General features: G+C 47.0%; 8 protein-coding genes across 8 annotated transcripts; 3 read left to right on the forward strand and 5 right to left on the reverse strand.

Annotated features, from left to right (window-relative positions):
• Positions 1 to 1,863: 1,863 nt before the first annotated feature.
• On the reverse strand, positions 1,864 to 23,111 carry LOC116442591 (histone H2A-IV). Its single transcript, XM_032105753.1, has 2 exons — positions 23,079 to 23,111; positions 1,864 to 2,568 (listed from the first exon to the last, which is right to left on the reverse strand). The coding sequence occupies exon 2, from the start codon at positions 2,566 to 2,568 to the stop codon at positions 2,179 to 2,181; it is 390 nt and encodes a 129-aa protein (XP_031961644.1). The 5' UTR covers positions 23,079 to 23,111; the 3' UTR covers positions 1,864 to 2,178.
• On the forward strand, positions 2,883 to 3,574 carry LOC116442602 (histone H2B 8). Its single transcript, XM_032105764.1, has one exon. It carries the CDS (start codon positions 2,932 to 2,934, stop codon positions 3,310 to 3,312), a length of 381 nt encoding a protein of 126 aa, XP_031961655.1. The 5' UTR covers positions 2,883 to 2,931; the 3' UTR covers positions 3,313 to 3,574.
• Positions 13,626 to 13,971, forward strand: LOC116442605 (histone H4). Its single transcript, XM_032105767.1, has one exon. The coding sequence runs from the start codon at positions 13,645 to 13,647 to the stop codon at positions 13,954 to 13,956; it is 312 nt and encodes a 103-aa protein (XP_031961658.1). The 5' UTR covers positions 13,626 to 13,644; the 3' UTR covers positions 13,957 to 13,971.
• Positions 14,062 to 14,892, reverse strand: LOC116442584 (histone H2B 7). The gene has a single exon (XM_032105746.1). The coding sequence runs from the start codon at positions 14,662 to 14,664 to the stop codon at positions 14,239 to 14,241; it is 426 nt and encodes a 141-aa protein (XP_031961637.1). The 5' UTR covers positions 14,665 to 14,892; the 3' UTR covers positions 14,062 to 14,238.
• On the reverse strand, positions 15,014 to 15,450 carry LOC116442610 (histone H4). The gene has a single exon (XM_032105771.1). The coding sequence runs from the start codon at positions 15,421 to 15,423 to the stop codon at positions 15,112 to 15,114; it is 312 nt and encodes a 103-aa protein (XP_031961662.1). The 5' UTR covers positions 15,424 to 15,450; the 3' UTR covers positions 15,014 to 15,111.
• LOC116442599 (histone H2B 1/2/3/4/6) lies at positions 17,993 to 18,826 on the forward strand. Its single transcript, XM_032105760.1, has one exon. The coding sequence runs from the start codon at positions 18,042 to 18,044 to the stop codon at positions 18,420 to 18,422; it is 381 nt and encodes a 126-aa protein (XP_031961651.1). The 5' UTR covers positions 17,993 to 18,041; the 3' UTR covers positions 18,423 to 18,826.
• Positions 19,799 to 20,544, reverse strand: LOC116442581 (histone H1). Its single transcript, XM_032105745.1, has one exon. It carries the CDS (start codon positions 20,519 to 20,521, stop codon positions 19,865 to 19,867), a length of 657 nt encoding a protein of 218 aa, XP_031961636.1. The 5' UTR covers positions 20,522 to 20,544; the 3' UTR covers positions 19,799 to 19,864.
• On the reverse strand, positions 22,425 to 23,120 carry LOC116442592 (histone H2A). The gene has a single exon (XM_032105754.1). The coding sequence runs from the start codon at positions 23,076 to 23,078 to the stop codon at positions 22,689 to 22,691; it is 390 nt and encodes a 129-aa protein (XP_031961645.1). The 5' UTR covers positions 23,079 to 23,120; the 3' UTR covers positions 22,425 to 22,688.
• Between the last annotated feature and the right edge of the window lie 988 nt (positions 23,121 to 24,108).

Below are 24,108 nucleotides of genomic sequence, written 5' to 3' on the forward strand. Positions count from 1 at the left end.
TCAAATGGCCCAATCAGAACCTTGTACAAATCAATTCCCTTCTTCAGACCCACGTAATCTCTCCCTTCTCTACTAAATATACACCAATAGAAAGCTATTTTGCCAAATATGCTAAATACAGCAACATTAAGATTATTAAACATACAAAAAATTCCTGAAGTGTTTTAAACTTAATTCTAGCCTCAAATTTCAGAATGGTTACTAATAAAGTCCTGCAGTTACTGCTGTTTCAAAGTCCAGCTCCGAATGGTAGATGATTAATATCTAATGCAATTTCTTTCAGCAGAATAGGGATGACCCAAAAAAAAAAAAAAAGAGAGAGGGTAAAAAAGGTTCTCTGCCTATTTCAGGAAAGAAAAGGAAAGCCAAAAAAACATACAAGGAAAAAAAAAAAAACAAACAACCACAAAAAAGCCCCACAAGAAACCAGACAAAAACAACTCAACCTGAAAATTGTTTAAGAAACATATACCGCTTAGAAACAGACCCGCGATTCTCATCTTGTTTCCAAACAAGACTTCAGCCGGGCACTCCCACGTTATCTCCCTCTGCTTGAAAAACATTTTCCATTAACACAACGCCCCAATGACTCACTCCTCTGCGTCCCGAGGCAGAACACTAAAAACAACAACAAAAAAAACGAACAAAAAAACCCAGCAGAGCTTTCCTCGCCTTAGTTCTCAAGGGACGATTTTAAAGAACAAAGAAAACACCCTCCCCCAGCCCTTAGGCAGCCTCGCTCGGAGGCTCGCGGCGTTGCATTCCTGCCTTCCCTTCGGGCAGTTTTTACTTCCACGTAAAATATCACTGAACGAAAAACAAACTGGAGTCTCTTTTATCTACGTCTGTTCTAACAAAAGAGGGAACGCGGTGATCATTGCAGTGGGGGAACAAAAAAGCAAAAAACCCGAAAATTAACCTGTTCAGAGGAAAGAGAGGAGAGGGGAGCTGTCGCCGTCTCCGAGCAGTGCGGCCACCTCGAGGCACCAATGGTGGAGAAGCTCCTCCCTGTAAATACCGGTCCCTCGCGTATTATCTTGATTTATAAGCCTCTTACACCCCAAGAAGAGGGATGCAGTGGCTGGAGGCTTCAAAGTCCACAGCCTTCACATCACCAAGGCCGTGTCCCCCTTCTCAGGGTGCAAGGGGCTCCCTCAGTCAAGCAGGCCCAGGCAGTTGTAGCGACCAAGGCCCCAAAAAAGGCAACAAAGGCTACCAAATCTAAAAAAGCAGTACCGAAGAACTCAGCAAAGCCAAAGGCAGCAGTACCCAGGAGACCATACTCTATAAGTAAAGGAGACTTTTGCAGGAAAATCGCCAAGAGCACTTTTAAACACCACTCATGATGAAGGAGATGATGAAGGATGAAGGAGAAAGAATGAAAACATCAGTTCAAGTCCAAACTAGTACATCATGACTCCCTTCCCCGTGTATATGTGACTTTCCGTAGAGCTTGTACATGAACTCACAATTTAGCAACTGTCATCACCATCACTTAATTCAGAATAAAACCTTTGGAAACCCTTCTGGACTGCATCCCAGGGAAGTACTCACGGGGTTTCTTTTACTATTGGTTGAAAGCTCTAAGTTGCAGACAAGAAAAAAAACAGGGAAAGCAGAAAATCACAGCAACCGCTACGCGCAAGGCACTCGAATCCGGCTTCCACGCCCAACACAGAGACACCCGCGGCTCGCAGGGAGCAGAGGGGCCACAATCCCGCCGCGGTTTGAACGCCGCGCGCTCCAGCCGGATTGGCCGGCGGCAGCCCCGATCCCGCCCCGTCCTTCCTCCCCGGGGTGAACGGCGCTTCAGCCCCACGGAACCCACGGGGAGGGAGGCAGCGAGCACAGCCTTCGGAGTTCACGTCTCTTTTTAAGCCATACGGCGGTGACCGATTCCATCAGCCGTAACCGCTACCTTTTATTGATTCGTTCACAAAAAGGGAAGCTGACACACGCTTACATAAGCACATTGATTTTTAACATGAAGGCAGAAAACCAGATTAGCGAAATAGAACTTAAAGATACATAACATTATATACAGCAAAAAACCGTCTTCAAAATTTTAAGTCTCTAAATATCAAATAGGATATATTTCTAGGCTCAAGCGTTCCTGCTCTTTCTATGAAGATGTGGGTGGCTCTGAAAAGAGCCTTTGGATTGTTAGTCAGGTAAGTTTTACTTGGCTTTAGCTTTGTGGCTGTCGGTCTTCTTGGGCAGCAGCACGGCCTGGATGTTGGGCAGCACGCCGCCCTGCGCGATCGTCACCTTGCCCAGCAGCTTGTTGAGCTCCTCGTCGTTGCGGATGGCGAGCTGCAGGTGGCGGGGGATGATGCGCGTCTTCTTGTTGTCGCGGGCCGCGTTGCCCGCCAGCTCCAGGATCTCGGCCGTCAGGTACTCCAGCACGGCCGCCAGGTACACCGGGGCGCCGGCGCCCACGCGCTCCGCGTAGTTGCCCTTGCGCAGCAGCCGGTGCACGCGGCCCACGGGGAACTGCAGCCCGGCCCGCGACGAGCGCGACTTGGCCTTGGCGCGCGCCTTCCCGCCCTGCTTGCCCCGGCCGGACATGTCTCAGCACAAAAAGACACAAAAACAAGCGGAAAAAGTTAAAGAGCTACACAATAACGCCGCGAATACAAAATAACTGCGCTGAAAGCGTCACCTCTGCCTTTTTATAGCTCCTCCGGAGGTTCGCTTGGACTTCTGATTGGTGAAGACAGGGATTGTGAATTGACCCAATCGGAAAGCAGGTGTGAAAACTCAACCAATAGAAAATGATGTGTCCTTTGACGTCACGAACCAGAATTGTCCAATAGACAAAGACAACATTGACTCATCTCATTTGCATACCGTCCCTATAAATACGGGGGGGGACGCCGCTCTCGTGTTTACGTCGTTCCTGCGGTAGCCAGGTATTGACTGACCCGAAAAATGCCGGAACCAGCTAAATCCGCTCCCGCGCCCAAGAAGGGCTCCAAGAAGGCGGTCACCAAGACCCAAAAGAAAGGGGACAAGAAACGTAGAAAGACTAGGAAAGAGAGCTACTCGATCTACGTGTACAAGGTGCTGAAGCAGGTGCACCCCGACACGGGCATCTCGTCCAAGGCCATGGGCATCATGAACTCCTTCGTCAACGACATCTTCGAGCGCATCGCCGGCGAGGCGTCGCGCCTGGCGCACTACAACAAGCGCTCCACCATCACGTCGCGGGAGATCCAGACGGCCGTGCGGCTGCTGCTGCCCGGCGAGCTGGCCAAGCACGCCGTGTCCGAGGGCACCAAGGCTGTCACCAAGTACACCAGCTCCAAGTAGGGCGTCTCGGACCGTCACTTGCAACCCAAAGGCTCTTTTAAGAGCCACCCATATATTCCATAAAAGAGTTGATCACACTGATTATTTTCGGTGAGTGGTATTTATATTTAGCCGCGTTTAAATTCCCGGATTAGAACATACTGTTAGAAGATTGGGAAATGTTTATCCTGTTTAAGTACTGGGGAAGATTTGGGTCGTCTTGTCGGTGTCCTCTTCTGATACTTGGTCCCAGAGGTCTATAAAAAGCATGATAAGCGCCTAATGAGTTTTAAAGCTATTATAATTTTTTCCCCGCATTTTAGAGTATTTATTTGCTCTAGTTTTTTACAATGACAACTTGTTCTCTTTAAATATTAAATGTTATTCTGAGGTGACTTGGCCATAAGACAAAAGGCCTTGTTTACCCGGGAAATTAGGGATTAAGTCTCTGATAACTGAAACACGATGTTAAATGTAACATCTAGCAGCAAGCACAGCAGATACATAATGGTATAGAGAACAGCATAACTTCATTAGTCTTGGAGGTTTCATAAGGAAGCGGTGTACTTTATTTCTTTCTCCAACGGAGTAGAACTGCAGCAGAATCAAAAAATCCCGAGGTGATAACATAATAGGAAATTACAAGTAAACATTAAAGACACTAGGAGAAAAAAAAAAAAAAAGCGAAGGTGAACGCTTTAACGAACCTCAGGTTGCTCAGAACGCGCAGGGGAGGCTGTATTTAAGAAAACGGTTTTTATAATCTGGTTAAATCCCAGTTGTCCCGGGCAGAGGCAGCGAGAAAACTGCTGCGGGGCCAGAGTAAAAACTCCGGGTCTGCGGGCGGGCTGCAGCAGTGGAAGAGCTCCGGGCCGTCTCCAGTCCCGCTCAGTAGGGCGGAGCTGAGGGATGAGAGAAGAGGGGAGGGAGGGAGCGCGGCTGCTCCTGTGGAGGGAGGGAGGGAGGTGCGGAGCGGGAAGCAGCAGCTCGCCCTTCCCCCCTTCCCCCCCCGTCCCTTTCCCTACCCCCCCCCGCCCCGTTCCTCCCGTCCCCCCCCCTCCTGCGCGGGATTTTCAAACCCCGCCCGTTGCCCAATGGGAGCCGTCTCTTCGCGCTGGCCAATCACAGCGCGCTGATGGCCATAAATAGCGGCCCCGCAGCTATCCTTCGGTCAGTGCCTTCGTTCCGGTGTTGCTGTTCTTTCTGGGAGATGGCGCGCACGAAGCAGACGGCGCGTAAGTCGACGGGCGGCAAGGCGCCCCGCAAGCAGCTGGCCACCAAGGCGGCCCGCAAGAGCGCGCCGGCCACGGGCGGCGTCAAGAAGCCGCACCGCTACCGGCCCGGCACGGTGGCGCTGCGCGAGATCCGGCGCTACCAGAAGTCCACGGAGCTGCTGATCCGCAAGCTGCCCTTCCAGCGCCTGGTGCGCGAGATCGCGCAGGACTTCAAGACCGACCTGCGCTTCCAGAGCTCGGCCGTGATGGCGCTGCAGGAGGCCAGCGAGGCCTACCTGGTGGGGCTCTTCGAGGACACCAACCTGTGCGCCATCCACGCCAAGCGCGTCACCATCATGCCCAAGGACATCCAGCTGGCCCGCCGCATCCGCGGCGAGCGCGCATAAGCTCGTTGGCAAACGGAAAATTCAGACCATCGAAAACCCAAAGGCTCTTTTAAGAGCCACCACAATATCACTAAAGAGCTGTTAATTTCTAGTCGTGTTGGAGATGATGTTTTTCGGGGGAGGCTTTATGTTAGCAAGATCTTACGTCTCAGGTAAGTAGCAAGCTGAATGCGTTTATTATGTTGTAAAGTTACAGGATCTTGGTTTTAGCGAAACAGTATACTGCTTAATTCCTTTGAAGTAATTTTGCTAAGACATATTTTTATTTAGGGTGAAATACTGCTTTCTACATGTTTTCCCCGTTGGTGTTTCCGTATTTAAAACTACTGCAATAATTTTTCCTGATCTGAAAGGAAAGATATCCAGTTAGAAAATAAGTTGGTTTTGTTTGTTTGGCCGTGTCTTAAAATCATTCGCTTCAAAGTGCTTGAATTTGTAAAGGAAGGAACTTCCACAGAATTCCGCTCTCACGATTAGAGACGTTTAACGTATTGTAAATGTTGTGCTGTGCTTATGTTCCTCATTTAAGGTAACAGTTTAACAGTTTATTGGTCTATTTTCCTGAAAGCAATATTGTTTCGCTTTCCAAACCCCGTTTGTGGTTTTTTTTTTTTTTTTTTTTTTTGAGGGCGCGCGGGACTCCCTTTGTTTCTGAAGCCGTAAAAACTCCTTTCCCGCCTTCCCTGGAAGGGCTCTCAATCAGTAGCTTCCTCAGTGCTTTATCACTCGTGGTCGTGAGCGCCGTCCCGCGGGCATTTTCAGCCCATCTCGAGCACTACTATTTATTCCCGAGATAAACGTTATTTTCAAAAGGGGAAGGGGAGCGGGGGTGGAATGTAAGGTGGAGGCAGGGATGTTTTCCGAGTCCCTTTTCCAAGTGGTGTGCTCCTTGCTGGTGTAGGACCGCACGCGTGACATCCTTAATGGTTCTGGGTATCCTGTAAGAATTCTTAGATTTTGGGTTGCACCAATTTTTTCTGTCATTATTGAGGCTCTCGAAAAGATTTGTTGAAGTTACCACAGATGTGTTTTCCAAGGAGTATCTGTGCTTAATGACCTAGCAAGTCTAGAATTTTAAAATTCTGACACTTCCCTATTCGTTGTATTCAGTGATTTTTGTGAACCTACCTGGAAAACGGATTTCTCCCTCACTGTAAATTCAATGACACACCCTCTTGCTCTCCTAGTAAATAGATCTGTAGTCAGCTGAAAAATTTACGTTTCCTAAATTATTCCTGACTCTAGGCCGCCTTTATATATTTTAGTACTACAGGCCATTTTATATCATTTGAGGAGCCTGCTGTTCCATTAAATTAATGGAAATAATGTCCCTTTGGTTTTTCGATGCTACAAATGAGTACCCGTGCCTTTAAGAAGCGGTAGGATTGAGTTGGACATAGCCTTCATTTAAACTAGGAAATAAGGAGCCACGGAGAAATGTTTCGAGGAAATACTTCTCTTGGAAAGCCCAAAATTGCAAGAGCCTTAGTTTTCTCTTAACTGCTGATAAGCTTCATTTTAGGAATATTCCCTTCTCTGTGTCAGAAACTTGGACTATGCAGCAAAATCTGACCAATCAAGTGCCTCGACACCATTTTCTTTCCTCTGTTTTTCTCACTTTCAGCCATTTTCTGTTACTGAACCTCGGAGGGTTAAAAGGGAGGGGGGAAGTTTTCGGGAGTAGTGCTTTGGGAATTAAGTCTCTGATCTGATTTTTTCATCCCCCCACATTTGTTCATTGACATAGGACTTCTGCTTTTCAGAACAGATTTTTTACCACCGGGATTGCAGAAATGAGTTTTTGTGCAAGCTAACTCATTTCATTTTACTGTCTGAGATAGCCAAAGATATATTTATCTGAGCCTGTTTGCATATGCTTATAATAAAAATTTAATAGATCCAGTACAGTAGCTTTTCCTAATAGTTTATATAGAAAGTATTTGATATCTAATATAAGCCAATGGTTAGAGTAGTTACATTTCAGCAGATTTTTGGGTGAAAAATGATGCTACTTTTTTTTATGTTTAAGAAATACATTATTTTTGAGGAGTGGGACAGGAAAACAGGTTTTATTTGCCTTAATCTGTTGCATTTTCCTCTAGTCTTCTGAAAACTTCATACTGTTTTATTAAATTAAGTATTATTTGGATTCAGTCTGAGAGAACTGTATGTTTGAATTGTAAAAAAAACACTAACAACTAATCAGCTGAGACAGAAGCAAATGTGCAATGCTTTTTTTGTTTGTTTGTTTTTCAGGGCTCATATAAACTCCGAGTTGTAATGCCCGAGTCTGAAGTAGTTTTGGGGTGTAATACATAGCAAAAGGGTGGTGTGTAGTCACACATGACTCAATGCAAGATTCCCTAAGTCCAAGTGAGAATACAAGTGGAGATTCCTCTGGTGCCAGCAAGGTTCAGCTGCATTTCTTTGCTTTTTGCAGGAGAGCCTGAGATAAAAGAATGCTGCCAAGTCAAAACTGGATGTGAGCAAGACCACTGTGCTGGGCAGCTGAGGATCAACTTGGGCGTTGCAGTTGGTAATCAAGGTGCTTTTGCAGGTGATTTTTAGATGCTCAGCAAGATATTTGTCTAGGACTGGTCCTGGCTCTTTAACTATCCTCCTTGGATGAACTGGCTCAAATTAAAATCATTGCTTGGAAGAATGCTCTTATCAGTCCAACCGGTAAAATACAGCATAACTACTGACATCCTGGTGAAATACTTCATTTCAGGCAAATACATAGAAGGTCTGATGACAGCATCTTTCTAGAACAAAAATATTTTAATCAGTCCTGCTTGACAGCTTGAAGTTTCTGAAAAAATCTGAACAGCTATACCCGTATGAAGAACAACAGAGGTGCTCATTTGCATTAACTATTGTAATGTAAATATTTTATAAAGGTGGTTTCCATGCAAGCTAGTATGCAAAGATAGGTCCTAAACATGTTTTCGTTTGAAAATCCCTCTTCTGGGCTTCTTCACAATCTGAATCACCTGTTGGTTACAGTCTTCTGTAAACACCAACAGAGAAGTTTGAGCTTAGCCAGCCGCAGCTCTCCTACAGGCCTGGCCGGTACTGCTCTGCTGCATCATCTCCTCTCTCTTCTCTCCCACTTTCAAGTCATGTTCTATCTTCAAGCTGGGTATCAGCATGTTTCAGATTGTAGATGTGCAAACAATGGTGTCACAATAGCATGGAACACTTGTCGAGAGTTTATATTGTATATTAGAAAGTACTTTGTCAGCTACTCCTATTACGGAATTAATTACACTGGCCAGAATAACAGGTCCTGACCCTTGGATCCTGTTGACTAATGCACTTTTCCAAGTGAAGGTTTCCAATTTCTTTTATTAGTTTTCAGGTTACAGCTTGAGCTGGGTGGATCTATAGAGTGACCACTACACCAAAAGTTAACCTTCAATCCCACACAGGCCACCCAGCACTCAACTCCCAAGTCCATCACTTGCTTCTGGTTAGTTGTCTCTTCTGTTGTTTTTTGTTTGTTTGTTTTAGTTCTTCTAACTATTGTGTAAATGATCTTCATCTGACATTACCTTAATTCTTGGAATTGTTTCCTTGATCCTGCATTGCCTTTTTCATTCTGCTTTGGGCTAGTTGTATCTTAGCAGCATTAGTTTTTAACAAAACCTTTTCTTTTGGTCAGCTCTTGTGGCCTAATTCTACAACCACTCCAGCTACTATGCTAAACTACTTAATACATCACAAGGATATGGGGAAAGAGGAATACAGTTAATGAAATTTCCTGTAAAAGACTATGAAGCAACACAAGATGAAAAACTGTTTTCAGTGAAGCTGTTACAGCAATAACAGGGTTTGGTAATAAAAAGACAATGAACTAAAGGAACATAATATATAAAAACAATGAAAACCGAGTTTGAATTAAAACCATTTGTACATAAAAAATGTAAGCCCAGTTGGCTGGGGCCCTCAGCCCCAGTCTGTGATGACTGATAGGGATCACAGAAAGAAATCCTGCAGCTCCAGAGGCACTGGGGTGGCAAAAGACATGCCCTAAACTTGCTCACTCCACACTGTTTTTGTCTGTGCCACCCATAGTGCCCTGCACCTTAGTCTAAAGGTGCTTTTAGGTTTGGCTTCAGGTTCAAAGAGCCACAAAGTCTAGAGTCCCAGGGACCCAGGTGCCACCAAAGACATGCCAAAGTGAGTATGGCACTTCCCCAACACTGGTTCCTCCACAACTTTCTCTTCTAGGCCATCCATGGTGCTGGGCACCTCTGCCTCAGCCTAAGCCTGCTCTTAGGGTAAGGTGTCAGAGTCACAAAACCCACACCTGCAGGGACCCTGGGGAAGGAAAGAGCATGCCAGGGGCAGTGTGGCACTGCCCCAACATTTCTCCCCCCTCACCTTTCTCATCTGGGTCACCTGTGCTGCTTTCTCAAGTTTACATGTATTGGCAATGTTCAGTTCTGTATCTGTTTCCCCATCCTTCATGTTCTTTTACCCTTAAGCACTGTGAGATTTTTCTAGTACATTAATGTGAAGATTTTTTTTAATGGGCTTGATCACTTCATCTTTACACATCAGCAAAGTCTGTACTCTGCTGTGCTGTCATCTGTTCTCATGTGGAGGTTAAATGTAGTTAAGATATTAAGGAACCTGATTATATATCCTCTGTGTCCTTATTGCTTCTCTCTCTACATTTTATTCTTGCTCATCACAATCTGTTTCTGAAGATCTTCCATTTCATTGCATGCCTTCCCCACACCATGAATATTTGATGTATTTATGAGTATCCCATTTCTCTCTGCATATAGACTTTTATTTTGTATGTTATTCCAAACACAGCACTGATCCATCAGGACTGACCTGTAAAGCTATACAAAATTCTGGCCTATAAAAGCTTCAACTTGCAATGCCATCAACAGGAAAGTAATTGATCCAGAGGGCCCATGATACACTTTTCCATAAGTGTTCCATATGACCCCATGGATTTATGGCAGTATGCCAATGTTGTAATGAACATAAGGATATAGAGTTTAATGCACAATGTAAGAAGCATGGCAAAAAACAAACAAAAAAGAGTGTTTCTGAAACACAGCTTTTCAGGAGCAGCCAAAAGTCAAGTGTAAATCTTTGTGTGTTTTGGATGCCAATTCAGTGTGCTGAGGTCTGAACATTTCCTGAATGAATTTCGACTACTGATAGTACATGAAAGGTAGGTAAATCCCCACGGCACCAATGCAATGATAAGTAGCACTTAGGAATTTTTGAATGCTTTGCTGCAGTCAACCAGCTCATTGTCAGAATCATTGTCACACTGAGATTGAAGGACTTCTAAGCAACAAACAGTGCCAGCTGCAATTCAAGTTACTTATATTGTGAAATAGAATATTAAGGAAGGATTTCCCCCCTTCTTTTTTACTAAATGAAGCATGCTGTTGGTTGCTGAAATTGAATTGTGTTTTACTTATTTGGGCTGATTTTGATCTTCCCATCAGTTGTCCCAGGCAGACTCATCTGAGAGGCTGTTGTTGCTTTTAAACACAAAGGAAAAACAAACATGTTTGGAAAAAATTAAGATCATTACACGGATATGGACTAATCCACTTCTAGGAGAGATGCATTTAAAAGTCTAAGAGTGGTAACTATGCAGAGACTAAAGAAAATGGAGGGGGTGCCAACATTTGTCACTCTCAGACTCCTTTGGTATTCTCAGTCTAGGCCAATATAACACAGAAATTTTTCCAGAACGAAAGTGTCACCCCACCTCTGCATCCAATGCTTGAAAACAGTAACAGACTCAGCAGCATTTCCAGGCCAGTCCTTGCTGTTTTTCTGGTTGTTGACACAGGCGTGTGCAGAGTTTGGGTTCACCTTACAACAGCAGCACAAGTGCAGTCTACACAGAAATAAAATGAAAAGCAAGTCTACTGTGAAGTATTCAATGCTGGTTACGTGCTGTGAGGACTGAACTATAATTATTATACGTGTGTGCATGCATGTGTACATGCAGTCATTATACATTTTCAGAGACCTGTAACTAGGATCTTTAAATGAGAAGAATAGGAAGTTCTTAACATCCTTACAAAATTTATCTAGTTTAATGGCCCTGAAATGCATGGCTGTAAGACTACATTAGAGGTATTGCATAATACACAGTACTTTGCAAGCACCTGCATATGTTGTAGTTTAAGAACACTTTCAAATGCTAAAACTTTTTATTCTCAAGAGTTTAGGGGTCGGGGCTCGTTTGGTTTTTTTAACACATTATAAATAATGTTTAAGAGTTACTTTTCATGTTTATTTAACTAAAAGTACTGTATGAAGTTTGCACTAATTCACTCAACTGTCCCAGGATAGACGCAGAACCCAAATATATAGAAGAGACACCCTCACCCACGTCCTCAGAAATGTAAAGCAGAGCTCCCTGAGAGCCTCCATGAGACTCTTGCAGGTATTTACTGTTGCAAAAGGAATGGTATTCTACTCCTCCTTCTCTTGGATATCTTTCTGTGTCTCATTCACCCATCAGTGCTAACGACGACTTTATTTAACATTCTGGTTTTGGAGTTGCTAACTGCTTTTGCTGTGTAACAGGCTTAAGTGACTGGAGGGTGTCACAGAAAGCTGATGGATCAATCACTTTCCCATAGAAGGCTCCAGTTTAAATGTAGGAATCAAATAGAAGGTTCACTAGTGGCGCTTATAAGAAGGTGACCAGCCACAAAAGCCAAGAGGTCCCCATGTTGGGGAAGAATAAAAACCAAATGCACTATGAGACATCCCTAAATGCTGGAGTCACAATTCCAGAACAAGCAGTTGCCTAAGTTATAAAGTAGATTCTAGCAGTAAATTTACAGGTTCATGAAAGAAGGATGAAGAGTTTTGAACAAAGTTGTCTGCTGCAGAGGGAAATAGAAAAAGAGCTAAAAGATATTAAAACAAGCAAGCAAACAAACAAACCCCAGTAAAACCAACCAAACCCAAAATTGTTTCATTATGTTCCTGCGTTTGGAAAAAGTAATTAGGATAAACCCTTCTATCTTGCAAAAGGAAAGCAAATTCCTTTTTGAACATGGATCTATCACACTTTTGAGGGGTTATGTGAGGGGAGGTAAAGAACGAGATAAATTTTTTACCCTAGCATGTGTGAGTCATTAGTAAGAAAGAAGGATGATGGGGGATGAGGGCATTGTTACTGCAGCATTTTTTTTTCTTCTCTTTTTCAAAGAAGTTACACAAAATTATGCCAGTGAAAATGTTTTATAATGCTATGAGTTCTCAGAATATGAACACTAAATGCCAATTAAAACAGAAACCACACCAAAACAAAATCTCTAAAAGGATCTTTGGATAATTCTAATTTTCACACTTCTTGGAGACGTATTTATTTCTATGTCAATATTCCTTTATTAAATGTAAAGATTATTTATTATTACCAAAATCAATAGAAATTTGTGAAAATTTCAGCTGTTAAAAAGTAGAAAGGAAAAATGCCAAGTGAACCTAAATCTTTTTTAATTGTGAAACTGTGTTTTATCTCAGTAAGAATTAGTTTAATAATACCTGTGTAAGGAAGTAAAATTTATTAGTTTATGCAATTCTGCTTTAATCCAGGAAACTTAGTAGAACTAGAACATTGATCTGTATTTTAGTGTTACAGTTAAAAATACGAGTAGCATTCCTCTTGTAAATGGCATGTGTTTAGCAAGGAGATAATCCAAACATTAGTGTGAAAAACTTGAAAATAGTCTTTCATTTCCATTACAGTGCAGACCAAGAACAGGTCCTCTACTTCCCCAGTAGGAAGCATTCCCGGAAAATGTTGTTGCAACCAGTGGCTGCTTCCTGACGTTCTGTTCTTTCAGAATTCTTTAGGCTCTTTCCTAAAAACGGTGAAAAATATGCTAGATAGTTTAAGATATGACAGATATACATGTACATGTTTGCATGTGTGTGCACTTGTGTTTCAAGGTGCCAAACTGTTCACGGTTTAATCCTCTCGAATGAAATTCGGCATTATATTAAAAAAAAAAATTAAAAAAAGGTAAAAAACCTCTACCCATTACGAGGCTTAACCATTTCCTTCCCCTCCTATTTTAAACAACAAGAACCTAGTAACAGAAAGAAGCTGTGGGTCGCAGAGGACAAGGTTGGCAGAGTTATATAAATTTTCCCGAGGACGGTGTCTATGCCGGCAAATGCTAATAACCAAAAAATTAAAAAGGCACACTTGAAGCGTCCAAAGCAGAAGCCGGGATGGGCGGGCGGAGAGCAGCGGAGGGGCGGGGCGGGGGCACCGGGGGAGGCCCCGCATTGGTCGGATTTTGCCGCAGACCTGCTGGCAGCGGGGAAGGCGGTGCGGGAAGAGGGTGCCGCAGCCCCCGCTCCTGCTACCGGCGGAGACTCAGAGCTACTGGGGAACTGTCACCGCGCAGGGGGGCACGGCCAGGGCGGGACGGGAGAGCAGCAAAAGGAGGCGCGGGTTGAGAGCGGGGGCGGGCGCGGCCTCGCTCGGGAGAGGCGGAGCCGCCGCGCGCGTCCGGGGGGCAGAGCCGGGAAAGCCCCGCGGCCGCGTCTCGCGGGAAGAGCGCGCGGAGCCGCGCGGGGGAGAACAGAGCGCGGTGGGCGGGGACTGGGGCCGAGACCACGCCTCCCGCCGCAGTCCTCAACCAGGTCGGCTGCCGGGAAATAAAGAGCCGCTGGGGGCGGCTGATGGCGCGTAGTGAGTCGCTGGGGAAAGTGGGACTATGTCTGGTCGGGGTAAGGGCGGCAAGGGGCTCGGCAAGGGCGGCGCCAAGCGCCACCGCAAGGTGCTGCGCGACAACATCCAGGGCATCACCAAGCCGGCCATCCGCCGCCTGGCTCGGCGCGGCGGCGTCAAGCGCATCTCGGGGCTCATCTACGAGGAGACGCGCGGCGTGCTCAAGGTGTTCCTGGAGAACGTGATCCGCGACGCCGTCACCTACACGGAGCACGCCAAGAGGAAGACGGTCACGGCCATGGACGTGGTCTACGCCCTCAAGCGCCAGGGTCGCACCCTCTACGGCTTTGGCGGCTAAATTTGAATCGCTACAATTTACAGTTCTAAAACACCAAGGCTCTTTTCAGAGCCACCGACAGATTTCACTATAAGAGCTGGTAATTGCTTCAAAATTAGTAATGCAAAGAAAAAGTGACCTTAAAAACCGTGCAGTATTCTGTACCTAGACCAATATACTTTATTTGCTCTTTTAACGAAGGTAATCCATATGAAAAAAAATCTCATTATTTGCAATTACAGCTCTATTAAGACCGTGTGGTGGCTCTTAAAAGAGCCGTTTGGTTTATAATTTAAAATCCTTTTACTTGGAGCTGGTGTACTTGGTGACAGCCTTGGTGCCCTCGGACACGGCGTGCTTGGCCAGCTCGCCGGGCAGCAGCAGCCGCACGGCCGTCTGGATCTCCCGCGACGTGATGGTGGAGCGCTTGTTGTAGTGCGCCAGGCGCGACGCCTCGCCGGCGATGCGCTCGAAGATGTCGTTGACGAAGGAGTTCATGATGCTCATGGCCTTGGACGAGATGCCCGTGTCGGGGTGCACCTGCTTCAGCACCTTGTACACGTAGATCGAGTAGCTCTCTTTCCTTGCTCTCTTGCGCTTCTTGTCGCCTTTCTTTTGAGTCTTAGTGACCGCCTTCTTAGAACCTTTCTTCGGTGCCGGAGCAGATTTCGCCGGCTCAGGCATCTTTAATGTTTTCTTTCCGAGACCTTCGCTGTAGCACAACAACATCGAAAATGGCGCCTGGCCCCCGTATTTATAACGGTGTTATGCAAATTAGAGGATTGTAATCGTTCCATTCCTATTGGAGTAAAAAGTATCAACGTAATGTCAGGCACTTCCATCCTGCAACCGCCAGAGCTCAGGCGCTGCAATTTACACAATCGTAGAGCTTTGCCGTTGGGGTGAAGACAGTCCTGGATCTGAAAACGAAATTTAGTGCGCGATGCTAACTGCAATGCGTTGCCATTCAGCAGCGCAATTAGCACCGCCGACCTTGGCACTATAGATAATGCAATTATCCGGTAATTACAGACTACTTAAAGTACTATATATATTATTCCGAATCACTAAAAACTTCAGAAACCCACATATCAGTAATAAACAGCTCTTATAGTGAAATTTGTGGGTGGCTCTGAAAAGAGCCTTGATGTTTCTGACAATGTAAGTTTTTTGAGTTTAGCCGCCAAAGCCATAGAGAGTGCGACCCTGGCGCTTGAGGGCGTAGACCACGTCCATGGCCGTGACCGTCTTCCTCTTGGCGTGCTCCGTGTAGGTGACGGCGTCGCGGATCACGTTCTCCAGGAACACCTTGAGCACGCCGCGCGTCTCCTCGTAGATGAGCCCCGAGATGCGCTTGACGCCGCCGCGCCGAGCCAGGCGGCGGATGGCCGGTTTGGTGATGCCCTGGATGTTGTCGCGCAGCACCTTGCGGTGGCGCTTGGCGCCGCCCTTGCCGAGCCCCTTACCGCCCTTACCCCGACCAGACATACTCGCCCCAACACACCGCCGCGCTCAATGCACCAACAGCAGCCCCGCGCCTCTGTATATTGCCGGCGGTCCGACCTGGTTGAGGACTGCGCCGGGGCCGGGCTGGGGCGGGCTCTTCCGCGCGCCCTTCCCCCCGCGGGCCGGGGCGTTCGCGCCATCGCTCCCACAGGGGCCGCGCGCTGCCGGCTCGGGCCCGGCCCCGCGCCCGGGAGGCCAAACCCGGCTCGGGCCGCGGGAGCGGATCCCGGCCCGGGTCGCCCCCTGCCCGCCGCGCTCGGCCCGGCTGCCCGGCCCCGCCGGCCGGCTCTCGGTGCCGATGGGGAGCGGGGCCCCGCCGGCCGCGGGGCTGCAGCAAAACCCGGCCAATGGCGGCGGCGGAGTGGGGAGAGCCGCGTCCCGCCCGCGCCGCGCCGCCGCCATCGCGCTGCGCGCCAACAAAGGGCCCGGGCGGGCAGGGGAGAGTGGGCGCCGTGGTCCCGCTACTACAGTAAATGCACCCTTTTCTACCCAAGGCTGAGAAACGGGAGTTTCTCTTTTTTTTTTCTGTGGGGGCGACATTTCAAATTTTCGCTGGGGGGGAATTCTTTTGCGTGTCCCAGGTCTCTGACTTCATTATCACACAACTTTCTTTTGTTTATGGGACCGAAGATTGATGAAGGAGCTGATTTGTGTCTCTTGCTGTGAAAAAAATCCATACCTCTTAATGGCTTTTAAAAAGTGGCATGTGTTTGGTCATTTTCATTGTCTCACTCTTCATTGATACCTATTGAATTATTCCTTTCACTCTATTTTTTTTTCACTTAATATTGATTTTTGAACACAAATCAATAGTTTTTATTTACTGTAGTTCTACAGCTGCATTCATTTTAATGAGTTGCATCATCTTCATCATCTTTAGTAGCTTCAAGTGTACTTATGTTTGGGGTTTTTTTTTGAAAATGCATGGTTGACTTTCTCCCCTTCTTTATTCTTTTCTTTCATCTTGTCTTTTTTTTAAATACACTTAATTTTTGTTGTCAAAAGGTGACACATATATTTAGAGTTTCTCCAAGGAGTTAGAGGGTCTTCACATGATAACAACACCCAACAATTTACAAGAGTAGAAAACCTGCAGCTGCAGGCAACAAGGTATGGAGCAAATCAGAAAATTATGCTTAAAATTACAGTCTCAAAACCTAAAGATCTGTAAGTAGCTACCCACAAGCAACCTAGCTTCTCAAATGTGATTCTAAGGTTCATCATAAACTTTAAAAATTTTCCCAAATAATCCCAATCACAAGGCAGATATGTCTCATCATCAGTACATTTGTAATTTTCCCTAATGCTATGTGCTGTCTTCTCTTGATGGCCGAGTTGTTCTTTAATTTTTCCTGGGAGCTCTTGGTTCTTTTCTCTGTGTTCCCCATAGAAAATTATACCACACTAAAAGGAAGTTATGTCCAGAAATGAATCTAAATCTTCAACATTTATCCCTGTTCTGGATGAGAGGCAGACATTAAAACAGAGCAGCAGGATAACCGAGGTAGCATTAAGCTGCTCTTTTTAACACTGTTTTGCCTCCAGAGTTTAGGTGAAAGGTACAGCAGATGCACTTTCAAGCAAGCCTCCCTCACCGGAAAGAAAAAATGTCCCATCCTTTCTTTGTCTGATTCCCTTCAGACACCACTGTATTGGATATAGGCTGGAAATCTTTGTGGATCTATTCTTCTGCTCAGCATGGTAAAAAGGGAAAAAGAGCAGAAGCAAGACCAGTCCTTGAATAGTCCTTAAGGTTTCCAAAAAGAAATAGCATCATGTTTTCTTTTTGCAAGATGAAGTGATATTAACAAGAAAACAGCTTCATTTTCTGGTTCATGGTCAATTCAAACTGCAGAATAAAATCCACATTTAATTTCTAGGATTATCATGGTTTTGACTTAAACATATCCTTCCAGTACTTGTTGCATCTTAAAAGAAATCAAATCATTTCATGTTAAAAATTAAATCAGAACTTCCATTTCATTTAAACTGATGAAAAAAAAACATGCTCTGTGGGCCAAAAGGATTAATTCTAAACACGATTAACCATTTTTGTATTCTGGAGTCTCTGTATCTTTCCTGGTTGCGTCTTTCTCCCTGTTACATTTATTTTGTGGCTGTTAAAAATGCAGACTATTACATGAAGCACGCAGGTATGCTCCTTCGTGTAGAAGAAAAAAAGAGTAACAAAACCCCTCACAAGCTGATTTTTTTTCTTTTTTCCTGTAGAAATGCCGGTAACTATATTTTGTGGGTCCCTAACCCGCCGGAAGCTGCGGAGGACACATGACCCGGCTGCTTCGGGTGACCCCGGGCCGGGAGAGGCCGGGCAGCAGCGTCCGCGTTCGGCACCGAATGCGGGGATTGAAAGAGCTCATTCTGATTGGCTGATAGCGCTCGAAACATTGACCAATCCTAGCGTGGTGTTTAAAAAGGACCAATAGCAAAGCACTCCGTACGATGGGTGACGTCAATACGCCCTTTGTCCAATGGAAACACTGCTTTCTGATACCAGCGATTTGCATACGGCCCGTATAAATAGCGGAGTAATCGCCTTATCCGGCACTCCGCTGTGATACAGCCGCCAGGGAGCTGCAGCCATGCCCGAGCCGGCTAAGTCCGCCCCCGCGCCCAAGAAGGGCTCCAAGAAGGCGGTCACCAAGACCCAAAAGAAAGGAGACAAGAAGCGCAAGAAGAGCCGCAAGGAGAGCTACTCGATCTACGTGTACAAGGTGCTGAAGCAGGTGCACCCCGACACGGGCATCTCGTCCAAGGCCATGGGCATCATGAACTCCTTCGTCAACGACATCTTCGAGCGCATCGCCGGCGAGGCGTCGCGCCTGGCGCACTACAACAAGCGCTCCACCATCACGTCGCGGGAGATCCAGACGGCCGTGCGGCTGCTGCTGCCCGGCGAGCTGGCCAAGCACGCCGTGTCCGAGGGCACCAAGGCTGTCACCAAGTACACCAGCTCCAAGTAGGGCGTCTCGGACCGTCACTTGCAACCCAAAGGCTCTTTTAAGAGCCACCCATTTTTTCAATTAAAAGGGCTGAATCAGTGCTTGTAGTGGGAGGTATGTAAACAGCCTTAACATTTGCACGTTAGTTAGTAATCGAGTGTTCCTTTTTATAGCAAATTTAAATGTACTTTTTAAGTTCTTTAAGAGTTTGTTTTACTTGTGCTTGGTGTGTAAACTTGCTTGTTCAAAGCCTGTGATCCGGTTCGGTTTTTAATGGAACTATAAAGCAGCGGAACTTGTCTGAATACAAATCCTGTGGGGAAGGTGGAGTTTCTTCTGAGGGGTTAATGCCTTTTATTTGGTTGACCTAGTATTTACTTTCAGCGCACTATAGTAGTAAAATAAATATTTTTTTTTTATGTCTTGCCGGCTTAACTTTTTTAGAGGGGCTTGTAAAGTTTCGGGTTTTATTATTTTACTTACATGTACCCTAACCTGCTGTTACTCCTACCAATACTGGCTGTTACTATTCAAGTAGGTGTTAATACTTGATTAGTCAATAAAAAAGGTTTTCTTGAAGGGTTTTCCGCCTTAAAACACCGATTTCCCAGAGTTTTGCAGGAGATGGTTCTGTCTTAAAGAAAAAAAACAAAACAAAGCTGCTGATAAAGGGGCCATCAGTGATTTACACTGCAAGGTTTACTGGGAGCCGGGGAGAATCGGAGCGTGGGGCCGCAGGCTCCGCGCCGCGCCGCTGTGGGAGCGGAGCTCGGCGGAAGCTGCCGCTGGACAGGGCCGTGTCACGGCACGCAGGTTCCCCCATCCCTGCTCCCTTCCTCTCCCCGCCTCCCCCAGCCACACCCGGCTCGAAGGCCGTGAGACAGGGGAGGGAGGGCTGATGCCGCGCGTCACCGACCGGCCAGCGCTCGCTCCCTGTGCGGGGCCGGCACCGGGCACAGCCACGGCGGGGAAGGAGGGAGGGAGGGAGGGAGGGAGGGTCACCGCCCTGGCGGGCGGAGCCTGGCGCGAAGGCGGTGCGGGGCGGCGCGGGGCCAATCACGGCCCAACGCGGCACTTTTAAACTCCCCCGGGCACCAGAGCGAAGGGCGCTCGCTGCTCCGCGGGACCGCCGGCGCCGCCTCTTTTTGCTCCGGGCTGCGCCGGTCAGTGAACGGGGGCGGGGCAGGCGCAGCTGCTATCGCAGGGCTCCCAAGTTGCACGTAGGGACACGCTTCCTCTTAAGAGGAAGCACCAGTCTCCCACGCAGGCGTTACCGAACGCACACGTACCCAAAATCTGAACTTTTATGAATGCCGTGTAAAGCCCTACTGAGATCTCTAAGTGATTTGGGTTTGCTGATGTACGATAGCAGTGTTCCAGCTCTTTTTGAGAGTAAGTGGGTGGCTCTTAAAAGAGCCTTTGGGTTTATTTAAAGGAGTAGACTCAATTTTTCTCAGTCATCTTCACTTCTTTTTGGGCGCCGCCTTCTTTGCCTTGGCTGCTTTGGGCTTGGCTGCCTTAGGCTTGGCTGCTTTGGGCTTCACCGCTTTGGCCTTAGCCGGGCTTTTCACTGCCTTCTTGGGGCGGCCGGCCTTTGCGGCTTTCTTGGGGCTCTTGGCCGCCTTCTTAGCTGCGGCGGCTGCCGGCTTCTTGGCCTTCTTGGGGCTCTTCTTCACCGCCGCCGCCTTCTTGGGCTTCTTGGCAGCGCTGGCGGGCTTCTTAGCCGCCGGCTTCTTAGGCTTGGCAGCTGGCTTTTTCTTCGTTGCTTTTTCTTTTGTCTCACCCGGCTTCTTATTCAGCTTGAAGGAGCCGGAGGCGCCGGTGCCCTTGGTCTGCACCAGGGTGCCCTTGCTGACGAGGCTCTTGAGCCCCAGCTTGATGCGGCTGTTGTTCTTCTCCACATCGTAGCCGCCGGCGGCCAGCGCCTTCTTGAGCGCGGCGAGGGAGAGCCCCTTGCGCTCCTTGGAGGCGGACACGGCCTTGGTGATCAGCTCGGTGACGCTGGGCCCCGCGGGCTTGCGGGCTTTGGAGCCGCTCGCCGCCTTCTTCGGCTTCTTGGCGGCGGCCTTGGCACCGGGCGCAGAAACTGCGGGAGCGGCAACAGGCGCGGTCTCCGACATTGTGTCAGCCGTCGTCCACGATCCAGGGGAAATCACTGGGCCTGGAGCAAGTCGGCAGCCTCGTATTTATAGAGCGGAGCCGCGCGGTGATTGGTGCGTTGCAGAGCCCGCCCCGCTGCACGGCAGAAAGGTCTCTTCTCCCCGCTCATTTTGTGTTTCTTAGGAGCCAAAAACGGCTGTTTTTATCAGAATTTCTACCACCGACCCCCCCCCAGTTCGCAGCGGCGTGGAAAAGAAAGACTCTTGTTCCCCTCGGCCAAGTTTCCTTCCGAGGAGGCAACGGGTGAGCTAAAAAAGAGGCAATAAACACTGAGTCCTGGACCTGAACAGACCTCGGGAGACAGAAACTTTTGTTTTTCCTTCTAAATAAAATCCGCGACGTGGGGAGCTAAATTTCCAAAGTAATTAATTAATATTCTTTAAAGGGTCTTCTCTTAATCTGAGCTGAAAATCAGGGGTTTGAATCGATATTTTAGTCGCAAATTGATTTCAAAGAGGAGGAAGTAACACAGGCTCATCTTGAGCACTGAATATGGATTAGAAATTAGCTCCTTTGTCCAAAATCCTTTACCTCTTTCAAAATAATTAAGAGAAAATAAACTAGTGCATCATGCAGCAAGGCAAGAAGCAGATTAAAGTTCTGTGAAGGGCTTTTTGTGCCCCCAAAGGAGGTGACTTTTTACAGCATAGCAGTTTGCACTGTATTGCTCAGTGTACACAATACAGACATGGTTGCCTCGTCCTCTGCTACAGAAATACTTACTATCTTAATAAATCAGGTGACATAAAAACTTAAAACGGCCAGGTTTTGTTAATAATGATAACCAGTGCCCTATCGTTTGATAATATGTCAGTGTTTTTATTTTGATACAGCTGGATTGGCAAAAATCTGAGTCATCATTGTCTAAGGAGACACTGCTGCAGCTGATTTTCCCACTACTTGGACATATTAAAATTTTCTCAAGTGATCAGTTAGCATTCCTCTTTCACAGCAGATTCCTGAATATTCCAATTTCTTACTGTCTAATGACTGATCCCTACATTGGAATTAATATTAAAAACTACATGTCTTGATGTATCTGCTACACTGAAACAGCTGGCTGCTAGCAACAGGGGGAACAGTCTTCAGATGCACTTTTCCAAGACCAAACTTAAATTAAAAATAAATGCACATTGTTTTTCAGAGTACAGAGAATTAAAAGAAGTATTCTCTGATATGTTTATTAATGCTTGCAACCCATTCTTTTGAGAAAGGCCTGTAAACTCCTTTTTACCTCTTGCTATTGTAACTGTTGGTGATACTAAAATTCTGGACAATGTTTTGATTCAAGTAATTTATATTTTCAAATGGATAATTATTAAAATACGTTTTTTGAGCAATAATAGCAGATTCTCTGTTTCTATTTCAACATATTTATGGTTTATATTGAGCACTATGTGCAAGGTAGAATCAAAACTGGCAACAGTCCTTTTCACCTCAGATTACCAGTGCATTGTGTGAACAATTATTGTCAAACTCCTTCAGATTTGAGGCAGAAAATGAGCTTGGCAGCTGAAAGATTTTTAATAAGAATTAGTAATTCAGAATGCCTATTATTATATAAAAAAAAAAAAACCAAAACAAAACCAAAACAACAACAACAAAACAAACCAACAGGAAAGCCCCCAACAAAGCCTGTAGGTCTAGAAATTGTTTAAAGGGGTCAGGGCTGTTTTTAAAGACATCAGTGAATTACCAGAACTTCACATATGGCCCAGCTGAAAAACAAAGAGGCATGATGGGGCTGTGGGCTTTTTGTTTCGGTCTTCAGAAACTTTGTGTCTTTCTCCAGAGCAGTGATTTACTTAGTATCAAATAAATCTCGTTAGTAGTAGTATGCACTTACCAGCAATTGTTTAACTGTATAATGAATTTTTTTTTAAATTTAATTTTAAAGAGCCAAGATATAAAGGGTTTGGGGTGGTTCGCTAGTTTTTTAAGAGCTAAGATACTACGGCTTTGGGGGTGGGTTGTTCGTTTCAGGTTTTGTTTTGGCGTTTTTAAGGAGACGATTGGAGTTTTTTTAGTTTGTTTTTTCACTAGGATGTACAGCTCCTTTTATGAGGAAGTGGGTGGCTCTGAAAAGAGCCTTTGGGTTACTTGAGGTGGGAGCACTCCTCAGATGTTTCACTTGCTTTTTGCCTTGTGGCTGTCGGTCTTCTTGGGCAGCAGCACGGCCTGGATGTTGGGCAGCACGCCGCCCTGCGCGATCGTCACCTTGCCCAGCAGCTTGTTGAGCTCCTCGTCGTTGCGGATGGCGAGCTGCAGGTGGCGGGGGATGATGCGCGTCTTCTTGTTGTCGCGGGCCGCGTTGCCCGCCAGCTCCAGGATCTCAGCCGTCAGGTACTCCAGCACGGCCGCCAGGTACACCGGGGCGCCGGCGCCCACGCGCTCCGCGTAGTTGCCCTTGCGCAGCAGCCGGTGCACGCGGCCCACGGGGAACTGCAGCCCGGCCCGCGACGAGCGCGACTTGGCCTTGGCGCGCGCCTTCCCGCCCTGCTTGCCCCGGCCGGACATCGCTGCTGACGCTGCTCCGCCGCCGCCCGAACTGACGTGGTCACGTGTCCCCCTGCCCCGCGCGCGGCCGCTTTTATAGCTCCTGCGCGCGCCCCGCTCGCTCTCTGATTGGCTGCGACGCGCTCTGGCTCGCTCCGACCAATGGCGCCGCGGATCCAAATCCGACCAATGGGAGCCGCCGGCGGCCGCTCCCGCCGAGCCGCCCCCGCCGCCGGCCCCGGCCCCGCTCCGCGCCCGCCCCGAGCCGCGCTCCGTGAGCGGGGACAGCGCGGGGGAAACGCGTCCCCGGCCGCCCGAGCAGAGCAGAGGCGCACAGCTGCCGCCCCGGAACGGGATGGGGGAACCCCCGCTAACGCTATCGATTTAGAAATAATCCCGTATTTTAAACCTCAGAAATGCTACTACAGGGCTACTTTAAAAACGTGTTAATGTTCTGACGAATGAGAAACTTTACATCCAGTAGGAACATTTACACCCCAGCACCACTGATATGTGTAGAAACTAGGCAGCAACACGTACTACAGGAGGTTTCCCTGATTCTAGAGACAAATTACTTCAGTATTGCTGTAATCAAAGTCACACTGGTGTCTTCAAGCCGAATGATCTGTCTCCAGGCTGAATCTTTTCACCTTTTGTAAACATAACTGATGTCGTCAGATAACTTCTACAACAGAAGTTGCTTAATAAATAAAGAACTTCCTGTTTCAAGAATTGTATAAAGGTACATCACACAATATGCATTAGGTAGGCGGAGAATATGCATTAGATGGGCGGGTTCACGTAAATTTTACTGTATAAAAGATGTAACTTATTACTCCTTGGTGCGCTTGATTTGTGCACCCCACGCAGAATAAACAATGTCTCCTTTCCAAATTAGACTCTGTGTCTGTTCTTAGAGAGCTCCTAAAGCCAACCACAATGAGGTATTAACGGCAAGGCTGTTCTGCAGAGCATTAAAAATCAGGCTGTCACACTTACTCAGACTCGAGAATAATCACTGCACCAGGAAGCTGAAGTGATTTCTTGAAGA

The sequence above is a fragment of the Corvus moneduloides genome, chromosome 4 (assembly GCF_009650955.1).
Source record: "Corvus moneduloides isolate bCorMon1 chromosome 4, bCorMon1.pri, whole genome shotgun sequence".
Taxonomy (NCBI): domain Eukaryota; kingdom Metazoa; phylum Chordata; class Aves; order Passeriformes; family Corvidae; genus Corvus; species Corvus moneduloides.

Bases quoted from the DNA above. Each gene is read 5' to 3' on its own strand.
- LOC116442610 (XM_032105771.1), bottom strand. From the start codon at position 15,423: ATGTCTGGTCGGGGTAAGGGCGGTAAGGGGCTCGGCAAGGGCGGCGCC.
- LOC116442581 (XM_032105745.1), bottom strand. From the start codon at position 20,521: ATGTCGGAGACCGCGCCTGTTGCCGCTCCCGCAGTTTCTGCGCCCGGT.
- LOC116442602 (XM_032105764.1), top strand. From the start codon at position 2,932: ATGCCGGAACCAGCTAAATCCGCTCCCGCGCCCAAGAAGGGCTCCAAG.
- LOC116442584 (XM_032105746.1), bottom strand. From the start codon at position 14,664: ATGTTGTTGTGCTACAGCGAAGGTCTCGGAAAGAAAACATTAAAGATG.
- LOC116442605 (XM_032105767.1), top strand. From the start codon at position 13,645: ATGTCTGGTCGGGGTAAGGGCGGCAAGGGGCTCGGCAAGGGCGGCGCC.
- LOC116442592 (XM_032105754.1), bottom strand. From the start codon at position 23,078: ATGTCCGGCCGGGGCAAGCAGGGCGGGAAGGCGCGCGCCAAGGCCAAG.
- LOC116442591 (XM_032105753.1), bottom strand. From the start codon at position 2,568: ATGTCCGGCCGGGGCAAGCAGGGCGGGAAGGCGCGCGCCAAGGCCAAG.
- LOC116442599 (XM_032105760.1), top strand. From the start codon at position 18,042: ATGCCCGAGCCGGCTAAGTCCGCCCCCGCGCCCAAGAAGGGCTCCAAG.